At 43.7% G+C, this 15,785-nt stretch overlaps 2 protein-coding genes across 2 annotated transcripts in view; both read left to right on the top strand.

The window, feature by feature from the left end:
* The first annotated feature begins 2,730 nt into the window (after positions 1–2,730).
* Positions 2,731–15,785, top strand: part of LOC142923931 (uncharacterized) — a 32,407-nt gene continuing 19,352 nt past the window's right edge. The window contains exons 1-2 of the mRNA XM_076064955.1: positions 2,731–2,854; positions 5,121–5,195. The gene's annotated coding sequence lies outside the window, so the exon portion shown is untranslated. The remainder of the gene's footprint in view (positions 2,855–5,120; positions 5,196–15,785) is intronic.
* Positions 2,810–11,380, top strand: LOC142923926 (uncharacterized). Its single transcript, XM_076064949.1, has 3 exons — positions 2,810–2,854; positions 5,163–5,195; positions 8,762–11,380. The coding sequence occupies exon 3, from the start codon at positions 8,792–8,794 to the stop codon at positions 10,202–10,204; it is 1,413 nt and encodes a 470-aa protein (XP_075921064.1). The 5' UTR covers positions 2,810–2,854; positions 5,163–5,195; positions 8,762–8,791; the 3' UTR covers positions 10,205–11,380.

The following is a 15,785-nucleotide window of genomic DNA, read 5'->3' as shown; positions in this document are numbered from 1 at the left end:
CATTTTTGGTGTGAGATCATCAGCCAGACCCAAAGCCCCCCCTAAAATTGTTGAGAAGCACTCTTTGAGGCACTTCAGCACTCAGGCATTTACAAATGATGTGCTTCACTCGGATATTGATAAGGTCTGTGATATCCCCAACCTGACTACGGCTTGGGAGACTTTCAGGTACACGTTTCTCCAAATTCTTAACAAACATGCTCCGTTAGTTATATTTAAAACTAAAGGCAACCGCCCACCATGGTATGATCCTTTGATTACAAAGCTCATGAAAACTAGGGACAAGGCTTGGGCATGTGCTCAGAAAAGTAATTTGGTAAATGACTGGCTAGAATACAGGATTTTAAAGAATAGATGCGTAAAAAAAATACGGCATGCAAAAATGCCTATTTTTCCTCCACTCTCCTGGAATCACATGGAAATGCCAGGATTTTTTGTAAAACAATCAAATCTATCGAAAAGGCATCCAAAACAGAAAATCTGCCCGTTGAGCTTCACCGAAATGGGGAATATTTTTCAGATCCCAAAAAAATAGTTGACAATTTTAACATTCATTTTTCTGAAGCTGGTAATCTTTTTGATAATGTATTGGGAGTCACCCCTGCTCCTGCAAATTCCTACACCCCTGTCCAAACATTAAACGAATTTAGTTTCCAACCAATCCACGAAAGTAATCTTCTGAAACAACTGTCCTACCTCAAAGGGTCCTCTATCGGAGCAGATAGTTTTCCCGTCTTTGCTCTACTAACTGTTGGTCACCTAATATACAAACCTATAGCCCATATTTTCAACCTGTCCATCAAAGAAGCATCAGTTCCTCTAGAATGGAAACATCCCTATGTCCGTCCACTTCACAAAGGGGGCCCTAAAGATGATCCCAATAACTACTGACCTATCTCAATTTTGTCCCCATTGATGAAAATGTTTGAAAAATTATTGAACTACCAAATTAGCAGTTTCCTGTCCACCAACAATCTACTACATCTAAAACAATCTGGGTTCTGGAAAAAATACAGCACCACATCTGCTGCATTAGACTCTTTTAATCAAATTTACAATAGCCTTGATAATAAGCAGTACTGTGCCTGTCTTTTTCTTGACCTGTCCAAAGCTTTTGATACAGTTGACCACAACACCCTGCTTAGTAAACTAAGTTGCCTCAGTTTTTCCGAGAACACAGTACAATGGTTAAAAAATTACCTATTTTCTCGCACCCAAACTGTATTCACAGATGGTTGGAGGTCAAACAGTGTTAAGATAACAAAAGGGGTTCCACAGGGTTCCATCCTTGGCCCCCTCTTGTTCTCTCTTCATGTCAATGACTTGGGCACTGAACTGGATCATTCCAGGGTAAATCTTTTTGCAGATGACACGATACTGATTACTGCTGGCCGCTCTCCGGATGACGTAATTTCTAAGCTCCAGGGTGATTTCAACAAACTACAATATCAGCTAGTTTCTCTTAAACTAGTCCTGAATACCTCCAAAACCAAGGTGCTATGCTTCTCTCCGGGACTAAAGCAGGAAGTTATTTTTCCCCAATTACATTCCTTGAATAATTATCAAATAGAGCAAGTCAAGATCTATAAGTATCTTGGGGTCATCCTGGATTCAAAACTTAGTATTGAAGATCACATTGATTATATTGGTAAAAAGACAAAAATAAAAATTGGTTTTCTGTATCGACACAAGCACTGCTTCCCCCCAATGTTCCGTTTGGAATTGATCAAAGCTACCATACTGCCTCTACTTGACTACTGTGACATCGTGTATAAATCAGCCCCAAGTACTGTACTGAAGAAGCTTGATTCCATCTATCACTCGGCCTTAAGATTTGCATTGAACTACCCATATAGGACTCACCACTGTGATCTCTACATTGGGTCAAACTTAACATCTCTTAATGTTCGACGGCTTGTGCACCATATCTTATTTATTCACGAGGTACTTACAAAAAATTCCGCAGACTACCTACTGGATCTCCTCTCTGTTTCAAAGAACAAATTTGACCTCAGGTCTTCGCTCATTTACCAGCTTCACATTCCCTATTGCCGTACAAAAACTGGAGGAAGGACCTTTGCTATTAATGCCCCCAGGGTCTGGAATGCTATTGCCAATAAACTTCAACTTGAATCACTACCTATGAGATCTTCACTCAAAACTGCTCTAGAGTAGTTGTACAACCCTAGCTGCCACTGCTATTCAGTGGCCTAAAATATGGCTCTAGATTTTGGTGTTATAATTTATTTATGTAGTTTATTGTTAAAAATTCGGTCACAGTCCCTATGATCACTGTTACATTGGATTTATGGCTTTTATTTTGGTGATTTCGAAAAGTTTTTTTTTGTTTTGGCCATGTTTTTGTTTATTGTAGTACGGAGTTAGACTGATGGCCTTAATCTTAGTTGTCTTGTGGTTGTTGTTGTTGTTATTTGACTTGCATCCCACTGGGATTTTTGCACACAGCGTTGGTGTACGGTGCTATTTCAGGAATATTTTGATATTTTTTTCCTGTATTTTCTGTTTGCACAGTCACATAATCACTTTAAGATGTTTTCTTGTTCATGTTTTTGTTTGTTGCGGTTGCACCCGATTCAAGAGCCGAATGGCTCACAGGGCTATACCAAATAAATGAACTATGAACTATGAGTTTATTGCGACAAGTTCGGCACCCACGCCCCATCCCTCCACTTATGGGCCAGGCTCATTAACATAAATTATTTAAGTTACAGAGCCGCCCGTTGTGGGAGGGGAGTGTCTTGTTCCCGCAAGTGACGTCATGTCACCGCCTCCTGCCGCGTGACGTCACGAGGTAACAGGAATCTGCCGCTCCACGCGTGAACTGAAATCCGAGGTGAGACATTCTCATCGCGGTTATGGTTGTGGTGGTTGTGGTGGTGGTGGTTGTGGTGGTGGTGGTTGTGGTGGTGGTGGTGGTGGTGGTGGTGGTTGTTGTGGTGGTGGTTGTTGTGGTGGTGGTTGTTGTGGTGGTGGTTGTGGTGGTGGTTGTGGTTGTTGTGGTGGTTGTGGTGGTGGTGGTTGTTGTGGTGGTGGTTGTGGTGGTGGTTGTTGTGGTTGTGGTGGTGGTGGTGGTTGTTGTGGTTGTGGTGGTGGTTGTGGTTGTTGTGGTGGTTGTGGTGGTGGTTGTGGTGGTGGTGGTTGTGGTGGTGGTTGTGGTGGTGGTTGTGGTGGTGTTTGTGGTTGTTGTGGTGGTTGTGGTGGTGGTAGTTGTGGTGGTGGTTGTTGTGGTGGTTGTTGTGGTGGTGGTTGTGGTGGTGGTTGTGGTGGTGTTTGTGGTTGTTGTGGTGGTTGTTGTGGTGGTGGTGGTTGTTGTGGTGGTTGTTGTGGTGGTGGTGGTTGTGGTGGTGGTTGTGGTGGTGGTTGTTGTGGTGGTAGTGGTGGTGGTTGTGGTGGTGGTGGTTGTGGTGGTGGTTGTGGTGGTGTTTGTGGTTGTTGTGGTGGTGGTTGTGGTGGTGGTTGTGGTGGTGGTTGTGGTTGTTGTGGTGGTTGTGGTGGTGGTAGTTGTGGTGGTGCTGGTTGTAGTGGTTGTTGTTGTTTACCGAGCTAGAGCCTCGCTCTCTCTCGTAGGGATGTCAATTGAGTAGCAGCGAGCATGGAAGCGATGTCCAGGTTGGAACTTTACAGCGCGGGGCCTAGCCACGCGGGGTCTTGCCTCCTGCCCTCGCCTGATCGCGTTTGCTTCAATTCTCTCGCTTAGTTGAGCAATCTTTGTAAGAAAGTAATCAACCAGGCTATGCGTTACTTGTGTGTTGACCGACTCTCTGTGTTGCATTGCATTTCCTAATTGTACTCAGTTTGATTGATTAAGTGTGAAATCTCTCTCTGTGTGTGTGCTCGTGTTATTATTATTTACTGCAGTCACCAAAGCTCCAATCTCTCATTGACACAAGGCCGTAATTATAATATATTATAATAATTATAATATATATTGGAGGGGACACATCCCCCCCCAATAATCAAATATGCTCAAAATGTCCCCCCCCCAATATATTTCTATAGCAATATATAATATTGCATGCTCGCTATAAAAAATATTTTCATAGCAATATTAATTGCGATGCTTTGTTAATAAAAAACAACAATTTGCTAAACCTTGGCCACAAAATCTGGACTTGTCTTCAAATAACAATGCATAGATTTCTGTTTATATGATTGCGCTGTACTTTATGAATCCCTAATCTCTGCCATTACATACTATGAAACAAGAAAAGGTAAAAAAAGTGAAAACAGAGCAATGTAATACAATACACTCTTAGACATTATTGTATCAAATAAAACAAATTCCATCCCACGTGTTAGTGAAATTTGTTAATATTTTAATCAGGAAATTAGTTTTCAAATTTAAAAAATTTTCTGGGGGGGGACCCCAGACCCCTTGGAAGATTTGGTCCCCCCCAATGTTGACTCCATGACTACGGCCTTGCATTGACTTGCTCATTTCTCTACCCCCCCCTCTCTCTCTATTTAAGGCCTCGACACAGAGGCGTTGTATCTCTGTGTGCCTATGTGTGTATCTCTCTCTGTGTGTCTCTGTGTTATCTCTCTCTGTCTATGTGTCTCCGTGTCTGTGTTTTGTCTCTCTCTCAAATTGAGCAATCTTTGGAAGAACGTTATCACCCAGGTGGGGTGTTGTTGACTGTTATGTTAGCCGACTCTCTGTGTTGTATTGCAATACGTTTCTAAGTTTTCTAGATTTTTTCTCTCTCTTTCATTTGTACCTGATGATGATTGCTTGTGTTGCAATCGAAACTTCGCATGCTATTTGCGCACAGCGATGGTGTACGGTGCTTTTTGTGGAATATTTTGCTGTTTTTCCCAGGATTTTCTGTTTGCACAGTCACAGTCACTTTTAGATGTTTTCTTGTTCATGTTTGAGTTTTTTGGTTTTTGCGGTTGCACCCGATTCAAGAGCCGCATGGCTCACAGGGCTATACCAAATAAATGAAGCAAACTATTATTTTATTTATTTATTTATTCTACGTGACTTTACCGAAAGAACCAAAGAGTATCTTGCTTTAGTTTAAATTTCTCTTCACCTGGCTCGCTACTTTGTAACTTTGTTTTAAATATCCACAGTTTTATTTTTATTTCTTTACCAGGCCACGCCCGCATTGAGCTGTTGAAACCGCTCTCGTTTACAGAAGCGACCTGCCCACAACAACAATAACAACAAGGTGGGACTTGTCAACCGCGTGGCGGTGTTCACTCTGGACGTGTGGCGGTGTTCACTCTAGACGCGTGGCGGTGTTCGCTCTAGACACGTGGCGGTGTTCACTCTAGACGCGTGGCGGTGTTCACTCTAGACGCGTGGTGGTGTTCACTCTAGACGTGTGGTGGTGTTCACTCTAGACACGTGGCGGTGTTCACTCTAGACGCGTGGCGGTGTTCACTCTGGGCGCGTGGCGGTGTTCACTCTAGACGCGTGGTGGTGTTCACTCTAGACGTGTGGTGGTGTTCACTCTAGACGCGTGGCGGTGTTCACTCTGGGCGCGTGGCGGTGTTCACTCTAGACGTGTGGTGGTGTTCACTTTAGACGCGTGGTGGTGTTCACTCTAGACGTGTGGTGGTGTTCACTCTAGACGGGTGGCGGTGTTCACTCTAGACGCGTGGCGGTGTTCACTCTAGACGCGTGGTGGTGTTCACTCTAGACGCGTGGTGGTGTTCACTCTAGACGCGTGGCGGTGTTCACTCTAAACGCGTGGCGGTGTTCACTCTGGACGCGTGGCGGTGTTCACTCTAGACGTGTGGTGGTGTTCACTCTGGACGCGTGGCGGTGTTCACTCTGGACGTGTGGCGGTGTTCTCTCTAGACGCGTGGTGGTGTTCACTCTAGACGTGTGGTGGTGTTCACTCTAGACGCATGGTGGTGTTCACTCTAGATGTGTGGTGGTGTTCACTCTAGACGCATGGCGGTGTTCACTCTAGACACGTGGTGGTGTTCACTCTACATATGGAGGGGAAACCCGGGGATCGGGAAGGAAATCCACGCGACCACGGGGAGAGAGAGAGAGAGAGACGCAGCCTCGGCTGTGTTGATTGATCCTCAATGAATTACTTGGTGGAGTGAGGAACCATTAATACTGAGCAGGTGAAGGTGGCCAGGCGTGGGTCTGGACACACCACCACCTGTGAACCATGCCAGTGTGTGGCAGTGGTGGAGCCAGTGGGGGTGGGGTGGCACGTACCCCCCCAACGGTCCGATTGAAATCTCTAATTTCGATCGGATCATTGGGGTTTATTAGTAACTAGCTTCACTACCCGGCTTCGCCCGGGACTTGGATTCTTGACTTTGATAAATTTCAAATTTCATATTCCCTTGTCTTTCACTGAAAACCCCTGAAAAAATTTGATGCTTGCAAGAAAGAAAAAAGCCGAAACAAATCAAGTTCCCTAAATCGGATGTTTTCACTCAAGGAAATTTAACCTTAATCCACTTCTACGCAAGGTCGATTTTGGCCACTCCGGAAGGGAATGACGTGGCGAGCTGAAAATAGTCGCGTTCATTTAGAAATTCCAGACAGCATAAGCTGTGAAATTTTCATGATGCCAGAGCTCAGCGTTGGATAGTTTTTGATGCTTCACACAAACAGATGCTATTTCTGCTTTATATTTAATAGCCGTTGTACCCGTTCTTCGCACCCATATGTATTGAAACTCCGAGAAGCTAATGGCTTCATCGGCCAGGAGCAAAGCACCACCTAAAATCTCCCGGCATGCTGTTAACAGCTCTAGAAGTACGGTGCACGAAGAGCCATATGGTAGGGGTAAGCATTGCAGAGCGCTTAACTCAGGTGTGTTGCGGGTTGACGTCACACACTCCATGGTCATTTCCCCACCCCCCCCCCCCCCAAAATACAAAAGTCTATTTTTATACTTTTTACATTGTGTACAGTATGGAACCTACCCACATGCCAAATTTCAAGTGTGTAGCATGTTGGGAAGTATGCTAAACACTTTCGAAGAGACACACATATCCACACATTTCGCTTTTATATATATAGATAAATCAGCATTTTGCGACCCCCCCCCACTGCCACCGTGTGGCATTTTATTACGTGCCAGGGACTCTATAAGAGGACAACAGTCCGAGTCCATAATTGGCAATAAGTAACGGCAAAGCAGTTACAAGCGACTCAGAATTGTGTGCAGTTACGTATACAGTACACGACTTCCCTGAAGGCAAACACCGTCAGCGAGCGCGATGCCTATCACACACGTCGAATAAAAAGGATTAGGACAAGTCCTTAGTAACAACTCCTTACTAACAACTCCTTACTAACAACTCCTTACTTAATAACAACTCATAATATTCTTAGTTTTTTCGGTAAAGTCACGTTGAAGAGAAACAACAAAATAACAAAATATATATAAAACAATAAAAAATTTTCACGACGTTTCGACCATAACTCAAACGGTCATCATCAGGTGTGTCGGTTTGCATACATTTATTTTTAAAACGGCACATTTATTTATAAAAAATAATAATAATAATAAATAAATGTGCCGTTTTAAAAATAAATTTATGCAAACCGACACACCTGATGATGACCGTTTGAGTTATGGTCGAAACGTCGTGAAAATTTTTTATTGTTTTATATATATTTTGTTATTTTGTTGTTTCTCTTCAACGTGACTTTACCGAAAAAACTAAGAATATGAATTACTGCAGTCACGAAAGCTTTAAATCAAAACAACTCATAATGTTTCATTGCTGGAGGGGTTGCTCATGGCTCCGCCTCTGAGTGTGTGATAGTGTCAAGTTTGTATTTGCAGTAAAGCCTTTTAACTCTATATAGTAATAGGTTTTACCCTTTTAACTGGCACAAAAAAAACTGACCCCTTTATTCAAGTCATCATGTTTGCAATAACCACAACACAAGCAGTCAAAATGCAAACAAATGAGACAACTCTGATAATACTAAGCACTGTCCTTGAAATTGATTGGTCCACACCCGAGACGGCTTTTCTTAGAACCTAGTCTCCACTGGTGTTGAAACAGAAGACGCCAAAAGGCGTCTCGGGTGTGGACCAATCAAATTCAAGGACAGTGCTTATTATCAGTTGTCTCTATTGTTTGCATTTTGACTGCTTGTGTTGTGGTTATTGCAAACATGATGCCTTGAATGAAGGTGTCAGTTTTTTGTTCCAGTTAAAAGAGTAAAACCTATTACTATATCTTGTTACTGGCAAAGGAGGTCTCATAATCTATTAACTCTATTGAGCACGGAGGTGATATCAAAACAGTTTATTTTTGTTTTTCTCTGGAACTCTTTGTTTGAATGTAGTCGGGAAGTTATCACAGCACACGTGCAGCTGAAATCAGAACTGTTCATCCCAGCATTCAAGGACATCTGTGCCTGGCTTCACACCTCTAAGTTGCGATTAAACATTCATTTATGCATAACACAAATAGTATTATTTTCAACACCCTTTGCTATGTCAGCTGAATTTAGCTTTCATAAATATTCCTTTTGTAGCCAGACATCCGAAATTGTGTGCTCGGAGTTTTAGGTTAACATTCATTTTGAAGATACTAGGGCTTCCAGGCACGTTTATGACCATTTGCCCTCTCATTGTGTGCCATAACAGCCCGTTTGATGAATTTGGGGCACTTTTTCACTATAACATGAATATATGAATAAGTATATACGTGTTAGTCACGTGTTACTGTGTGTATGCATTCCTCTGTGCATCGATACTGACGTGTAGATGGTGTTTATATTCTTTTTTTCTGTCTGCAGCTGTCGCTTTCTGTCTGCAGAATTTGTCCGATGGAGCAAAGGCACTCGGCGCGGCTTGGTGCAAAAAGGCAACAATGCGACCGGCCTGCAAACAACACGGATCGTACTGGAAATTTGACACCGCACCAGAGAACACACACAGGAGAGAAACCCTTCAAGTGCAGTGTGTGTGGGAAGGCCTTTTCACTTTCACCAAATCTTCAAAGACACCAGAGAACACACACGGGAGAGAAACCCTTCAAGTGCAGTGTGTGTGGGAAGGCGTTTGCACATTCATCTACTCTTAAAAAACACCAGAGAACACACACGGGAGAGAAACCCTTCAAGTGCAGTGTGTGTGGGAAGGCGTTTTCACAGTCACCACATCTTCAAGTACACCAGAGAACGCACACAGGAGAGAAACTCTTTAAGTGCAGTGTGTGTGGGAAGGCGTTTTCAGATCCATCTGCTCTTGTAAGACACCAGAGAACACACACGGGAGAAAAACCCTTCAAGTGCAGTGTGTGTGGTAAGGCGTTTGCACTTTCACCAAATCTTCAAATACACCAGAGAACACACACAGGAGAGAAACCCTTCAAGTGCAGTGTGTGTGGGAAAGCGTTTGCACTTTCACCAAATTTTCAAATACACCAGAGAACACACACAGGAGAGAAACCCTTCAAGTGCAGTGTGTGTGGGAAGGCGTTTTCACGTTCAACAAATCTTCAAAGACACCAGAGAACACACACAGGAGAGAAACCTTTCAAGTGCAGTGTGTGTGGGAAGGCGTTTGCACTTTCACCAAATCTTCAAATACACCAGAGAACACACACAGGAGAGAAACCCTTCAAGTGCAGTGTGTGTGGGAAGGCGTTTTCAGATCCATCTGCTCTTGTAAGACACCAGAGAACTCACACGGGAGAGAAACCCTTCAAGTGCAGTGTGTGTGGGAAGGCGTTTGCACTTTCACCAAATCTTCAAATACACCAGAGAACACACACAGGAGAGAAACCCTTCAAGTGCAGTGTGTGTGGGAAGGCGTTTGCACAGTCACCACATCTTCATGTACACCAGAGAACTCACAAGCATCAGAAGATCCACAAGGAATGGAGTCTGAAATCAGCTTGTGAAAGTCAAAGTTCCGCAATGAGCTCATCCCTCATGAAACAAGAACCGGAACAAAATCCCAGCTTGGACACTTTTAAAGGTATCGAGGTGAAATATGAAGAGGTGAAGGTGAAATGTGAAGAAGTGATGGTGAAGAGCGAAGAAGTGAAGGTAAAATGTGAAGATGAAGATTCAACTCCACAATGGGACCTTAACATCGATGGAGGCAACGTGAAGCAGGAGGAGAATTCTGACTGTGAGGCAGAGCGAGGCAACTCCCAGAAGTTTGTGGAAGTGGAGGTGTGGGTGGACTTCCTAGACAATACAAAGTCAAATAGAGACCCGGGAGATGTGTAAGCTTGAGACAATGTCGCTCCAATAGATGCACCTTTGTCACAGGCCTTTAATGACAAGAATTTTGAAGTTGAACACTCAATTCCTAGGTTCAACCTGCAGGGTAAGATCGGCCAGTCTTTGTGGACCTGTGGGTTGGGTAGTTCTCTAACCATGAGCGAGAGCCAATAAGCTTCCAAGCATTCACAAGGTTCTAATAATTCCATTTATATGGTGCTTGCTTAATCGCCTCTGGCAATTCGGAGTTTTGTATCGTATCTCGTCTCAAACACTTGAAGAGCATCCCCAAGTAGCAGCTGCCCCTGTGTGGCACAAGTTGGTGGCCCTGCACCGGCCTGCATGTGGACAAGAGCCTGTCAGTAGGGGGCGATGGTTGATGTGGCATCTCAGTTGTGGAGTTTGTAGGTAATGTTTAGAATTTGATCAATTTTGACCCAGACGCCAGCATGCAATGGCCTACTCGTTTTGAATGGCGCAATAGTATGTTGTATATACACTGTTAAGCGTATGTTTTAAAATAGCTTGTTAATGCGTTGTAACCTGATTCAGTATATTTCACTGCAGTAATTCAGTTTTGTTAATATTCCTGTGAATAATTTATAATGAATACCTGTCTGATTGTGTGCGTATATGTAACATTTTGTCTATAAGGGTCAAACATTGAATAAGTGATGTTTGGACAAAGTGTGTGTTTTGGAAGTAACCTGTACAGACAACTCAGGTGAGACTCATTGTTCTTGTGATACAGGGGAAAGGGTATTTTTCTGTTTTCAGGAAGCATCTCCCTCTGGAGCAACTCATTGTTTTTGAAATAGGCAGCACACTCGGATCATTAATCAATCACAAGTAGAGGAGATACATTCTCTACAACACGAATTATAATTTTGTACTACGTGTTGATGTAAAATTTTGTCGAAATAGGACGAGAAATGCTCCTTGCTGATTAACGTCTGGATGTTCACAACCAAGGGTTGAAGCAAGCCTGACCGCCTGCAGCGCCCCTCACAACCATTTACGGCCTTGAGCCAGGAGAGTCACGAAAAGAATTGCACACGAACGACACCTCCACGCAGCTCCCGATGCTCCGTTTTGAAGTTTTAAAATGAAACAACTTTGAATTGTATTATGTTTTGAATTAGATAATTGTATTTATTCATTAAAAGCTTATTACTTGAAAAAGATATTTCGTGTGAATTTTCCCTCGTCGTTAAGTAGATGGCCTTGCCGGGGGTTCGGTTCGACGCGGACTTTCAGCTGGTTGGGATCGCGGGATCGAGATGAGGCGACACAGAGCTGGCCGTGCGAGAAGACCGCCGTCTGCAGATCGATTCCAACGCGATCGAACGTCTGTCCCTGCACCTCCGTCGTTCATGCAGGGGGTCTGTAGGTTTACAGCACCTCCTGCATGAAAACGACGGAACGTGCAGCCTTCATCACAGATGAAGTTGTGCACTTATATAAAAGAGTATAGCCAGTGGGTTTTCAAAGTACCTTCGTCTTACAGAAATTAATTTTGAGTGAGCCCACCGCATTAAAACAATGCTCAGCTGAGCTGGGCGAGCCACGGTGGGTTTGGGGGGGGGTCACCTCATCTTTGTCACGTGACACAGCTCACGTGACTTCTGTCGCGACAATGTCTGGATGTTTTCGCCTGAGCATGACCCCTCGTGTTGCGATCGAAACGTCGCGATTTATTTTTTCTTATTTTATTTTTTCTACCTACGTGACTTTACCGCAAGAACCAAAGAGTATGAAAGATTTAAAGCTTTCGTGACTGCAGTAATTCATATTCTTAGCTCTTTCGGTAAAGTCACGTTGAAGGAAAGCAATATAATAATAAAATATATAAAACAATAAAAAATTCTCACGACGTTTCGACCATAACACAAACGGTCGTCATCAGGTGTGTCGGTTTGCATTAATTTATTTATTTTTAAACGGTGTATTTATTTATAAAAAACGTCAGCGCCACGCGCAGAGATTTGGCAGTTTGTTTAGAGGGACGAGTCCATCTATGTTCTGAGAAGAGGAGGGGGGAGACGAAAAATTAATGTATGCTGTCTGAAAGGCGCTGTAAGTGAACAATCAATTAAAACCTGAAATGGTTTATCAAATCTTTCCAATGATTGCTAAGCCAGAATCCATCTTCTCGGTTGGAATTGTCTCTGTGCTTGTTTATGTGGATAGCCTCATGAACGAATCGCTCATGGTAGCCAGATGGCTTACAAAGAACCTCTGTCTTGGAAAAGTCAATGTCATGTGAGCCTACTGAATTATAACAATGATCTGCCACGGCCGAGGTGTTGGTCCTACCGTGTTTAAGGTCTGCTTTGTGTTCACGAATGCGGTCTGAGACATGGCGTTTGGTTTCTCCAATGTAACTACTACCACAGAGGCAACTTAGTTTGTAGACACCAGGGTACTGTATGTCCGGAATCACATCTTTTACAGACAGAACCAGATCACGGATTTTATGTAATGTGTTGAAACGGACCTGGATCTTGTGTTTATTCAAGATTTTGGAGATCTTTTTGTGATCCCCGCAATGTAGGGTAAAGTGTTGGTTTTGAAAGGCTCCTCAAGAGGGTCCTTCTTCATGGTTTGAGTGATAGCTTTGCGGATTGCATAGTCGGAGTAACCATTAGCCTTAAGAGCTTGGTGTACGTGCTTGAGTTCACTGCCTATGTGTTCCTGGTCGGATATGCATTGGGCTCTATGATACAGAGTTTTGATGAGAGAATTCTTCTGTGATGGATGGTGGAAGGAATCCGGTTTCAGATAAGCATCCGTTTGGGTAGCTTTCCTGTAGACAGAGTGGCTCATTGAACCATCAGGTCTCTTTTTTATTAGGACATCCAAAAAAGGTAGCTTGCCATCATTTTCAACTTCCATGGTAAATCTGATGGCTGCGTGTATGGAATTGATGTGGTCGAAGAATTGGTCTAGAGCAGGCCGGCCATGTGGCCAGATGACAAAAGTGTCATCCACGTACCTCTTCCATAAGGTTGGGCGCAGAGTGGCAGTCTGGATGGCGTCAGTCTCAAATTTCTCCATGAAAATGTTAGCTATAACCGGAGATAGGGGGGAGCCCATTGGGGTGCCCTCAGTTTGTTTGTAGAAAGTTACATTCCAAGTGAAGTATGTATTGGTTAAGCAGTGTCTCACCAGGGGGGGTACCTCAGTGTTTAGTTCTTGATGAACCAAGTCTTCAATGATTGCGATAGTGTCAGGTATAGGAACTTTGGTGAATAAGGAAACTAGATCAAAACTGACAAGCAGGTCGTCTGGGGACAGGGAAATACCCTTGATTGTCGTTACCAGGTGAGTAGAATTTTGTACCGCAGAGGTGGTTTTTCAAGTGAAAGGACACAGGATTTCAGACAAATAACGAGCCAGTTTGTATGTGGGGGGAGTTGATAGTAGAGACGATGGGACGAAGGGGTGTATCTACTTTATGTATTTTTGGTAAACCGTATAATCTTGGTGGCCTGGCAGCAGATGGTTTCAACGAAAACTGTTTAGATTGATAAATTAATGCGGTTGAATCAGAAATTATTTTGTTGGTTTGTGTGACGAGGCTGTTGGTGGGATCTCTTTTTATTTTTGCATAGCTGCCATCGTCGAGTAATTCTTTAATTTTGTTGTTATATTTTAGTTTATCCATGATGACAGTAGCATTGCTCTTGTAAGCTGAGAGGACTACAACGTCATCCCTCTTTTTTAATTTCTATAATTCAAAACGCTCATCTTTGCTGAGGTTGCTAGCTGGCATCTTAGCGTTTTTGAGAGTTGCAGTGATTTCAGATCTTGCTACGTCTGCAGTGATGTGACCCGGGCCCCTGAGAGCAACGTCTACTTGGGCAATGATTTCATTAACTGGTATGTGTTTAGGTGTGACTGCAAAGTTTAGACCTTTAGCTAAAACGGATTTCAGACCATTGGAAATAGAACTGTTACTGCGATTAATTACGACTTTGTTAACATCTAGCTTTTTGGTGTGTGGGTCCAGTCTTTTGTTGAAGAGGAGGTTAAATTTGGAAATCAGGTTGTCCTTACATTTGGTCGACATAGTAGCAGCTGAAGAGGCAGTCATATTGTCTACATGTTCCCAATCCGATGTGGACATTGTTGCCCTCAATGATAAGTGTTATTCGTAGAGTGTCTTGTCTAACTGATCTAGTTCGGTGCGTATAATCTGATTTTCTCTGAGATAAGAGCTAAGCTAGTTTTGAAAAGAATTCGTTTAGCATTAGAAGAAGTTACAGCAGCAGAGGTCAGTGTAAATGCGATTGGTATTACCCCAGAGTCGCGGCATCTCTTCAGAAAGGTGAGAGACTCGATCAGCTGAGCCTTCTTATCCCGGAGTTTGTTGAAAGATCTTAAAGTTATGTGGAAACCCTCCCCGTAGAGGCGATTAAATTTTGATTTAAAGCTTTCGTGACTGCTGTAATTCATATTCTTAGCTCTTTCGGTAAAGTCACGTTGAAGGGAAACAATAAAATAATACAATATATATAAAACAATAAAAATTCTCACGACGTTTCGACCATAACACAAACGGTCATCATCACGTGTTGAAGTACAATCCTTATTTGGGCAAAGCTACTCCCGGTGACTGGCGGCTCATTAACATAATATATTCATGAAAGCCGTCGCGAGTTTATTGCGACGAGTTCGGCACCCACGCCCCATCCCTCCACGTATGGGCCAGACTCATTAACATAATTTATTTAAGTAACAGAGTTGCTCATTGTGGGAGGGGAGTGTTTTGTTCCCCGCAAGTGACGTCATGTCAACTTCTGCTGCTGCGTGACGTCACGAGATAACAGGAAGCTGCTGCTCCGCCGTGCACTGAAATCCGAGGTCAGAAATTCTCATCGCGGTTGTGGTGGTGGTGGTTGTGGTGGTGGTTGTTGTTGTGGTGGTTGTTGTTGTGGTGGTGGTTGTTGTGGTGGTGGTTGTTGTGGTGGTTGTTGTTGTTTACCGAGGTAGAGCCTCGCTCTCTCTCGTAGGGATGTCAATTGAGTAGCAGCGAGCATGGAAGCGATGTCCAGGTTGGAACTTTACAGCGCGGGGCCCAGCTACGCGGGGCCTTGCCTCCTGCCCTCGCCTGATCGCGTTTGCTTCAATTCTCTCGCATAAGTTTCATTTGTCTTCACTCGGCTCGCCACTTTGTCACTTTGTTTTACTTATTGTGGTGGTGGTTGTGGGGGTTGTTGTGGTTGAGATGGTGGTTGTTGTTGTGGTTGTATTGGTGGTGGTGTTTGTGGTGGTTGTATTGGTGGTGGTTGTGGTGGTGGTTGTGATGGTGGTTGTGGTTGTGATGGTGGTTGTGGTGGTGGTGGTTGTGATGGTGGTTGTGGTAGTGGTGGTTGTGGTGGTGGTCGTTGTGGTGGTGGTTGTGATGGTGGTTGTGGTTGTGATGGTGGTTGTGGTGGTGTTTGTGGTGGTTGTATTGGTGGTGGTTGTATTGGTGGTGGTTGTATTGGTGGTGGTTGTGGTGGTGGTTGTGGTGGTAGTTGTTGTGGTGGTGGTTTTGGTGGTGGTTGTTGTGGTTTTGGTGGTGGTTGTGGTGGTGGTGTTT

Source organism: Petromyzon marinus, unplaced genomic scaffold, assembly GCF_048934315.1.
Source record: "Petromyzon marinus isolate PM22_M1 ecotype Great Lakes invasive population unplaced genomic scaffold, UKy_Petmar_22M1.pri1.0 PM_Scaffold_9, whole genome shotgun sequence".
Taxonomy (NCBI): domain Eukaryota; kingdom Metazoa; phylum Chordata; class Hyperoartia; order Petromyzontiformes; family Petromyzontidae; genus Petromyzon; species Petromyzon marinus.
Note: the sequence above shows the minus strand (reverse complement) of the source record. Positions and strands in the feature narration are given on the sequence as shown.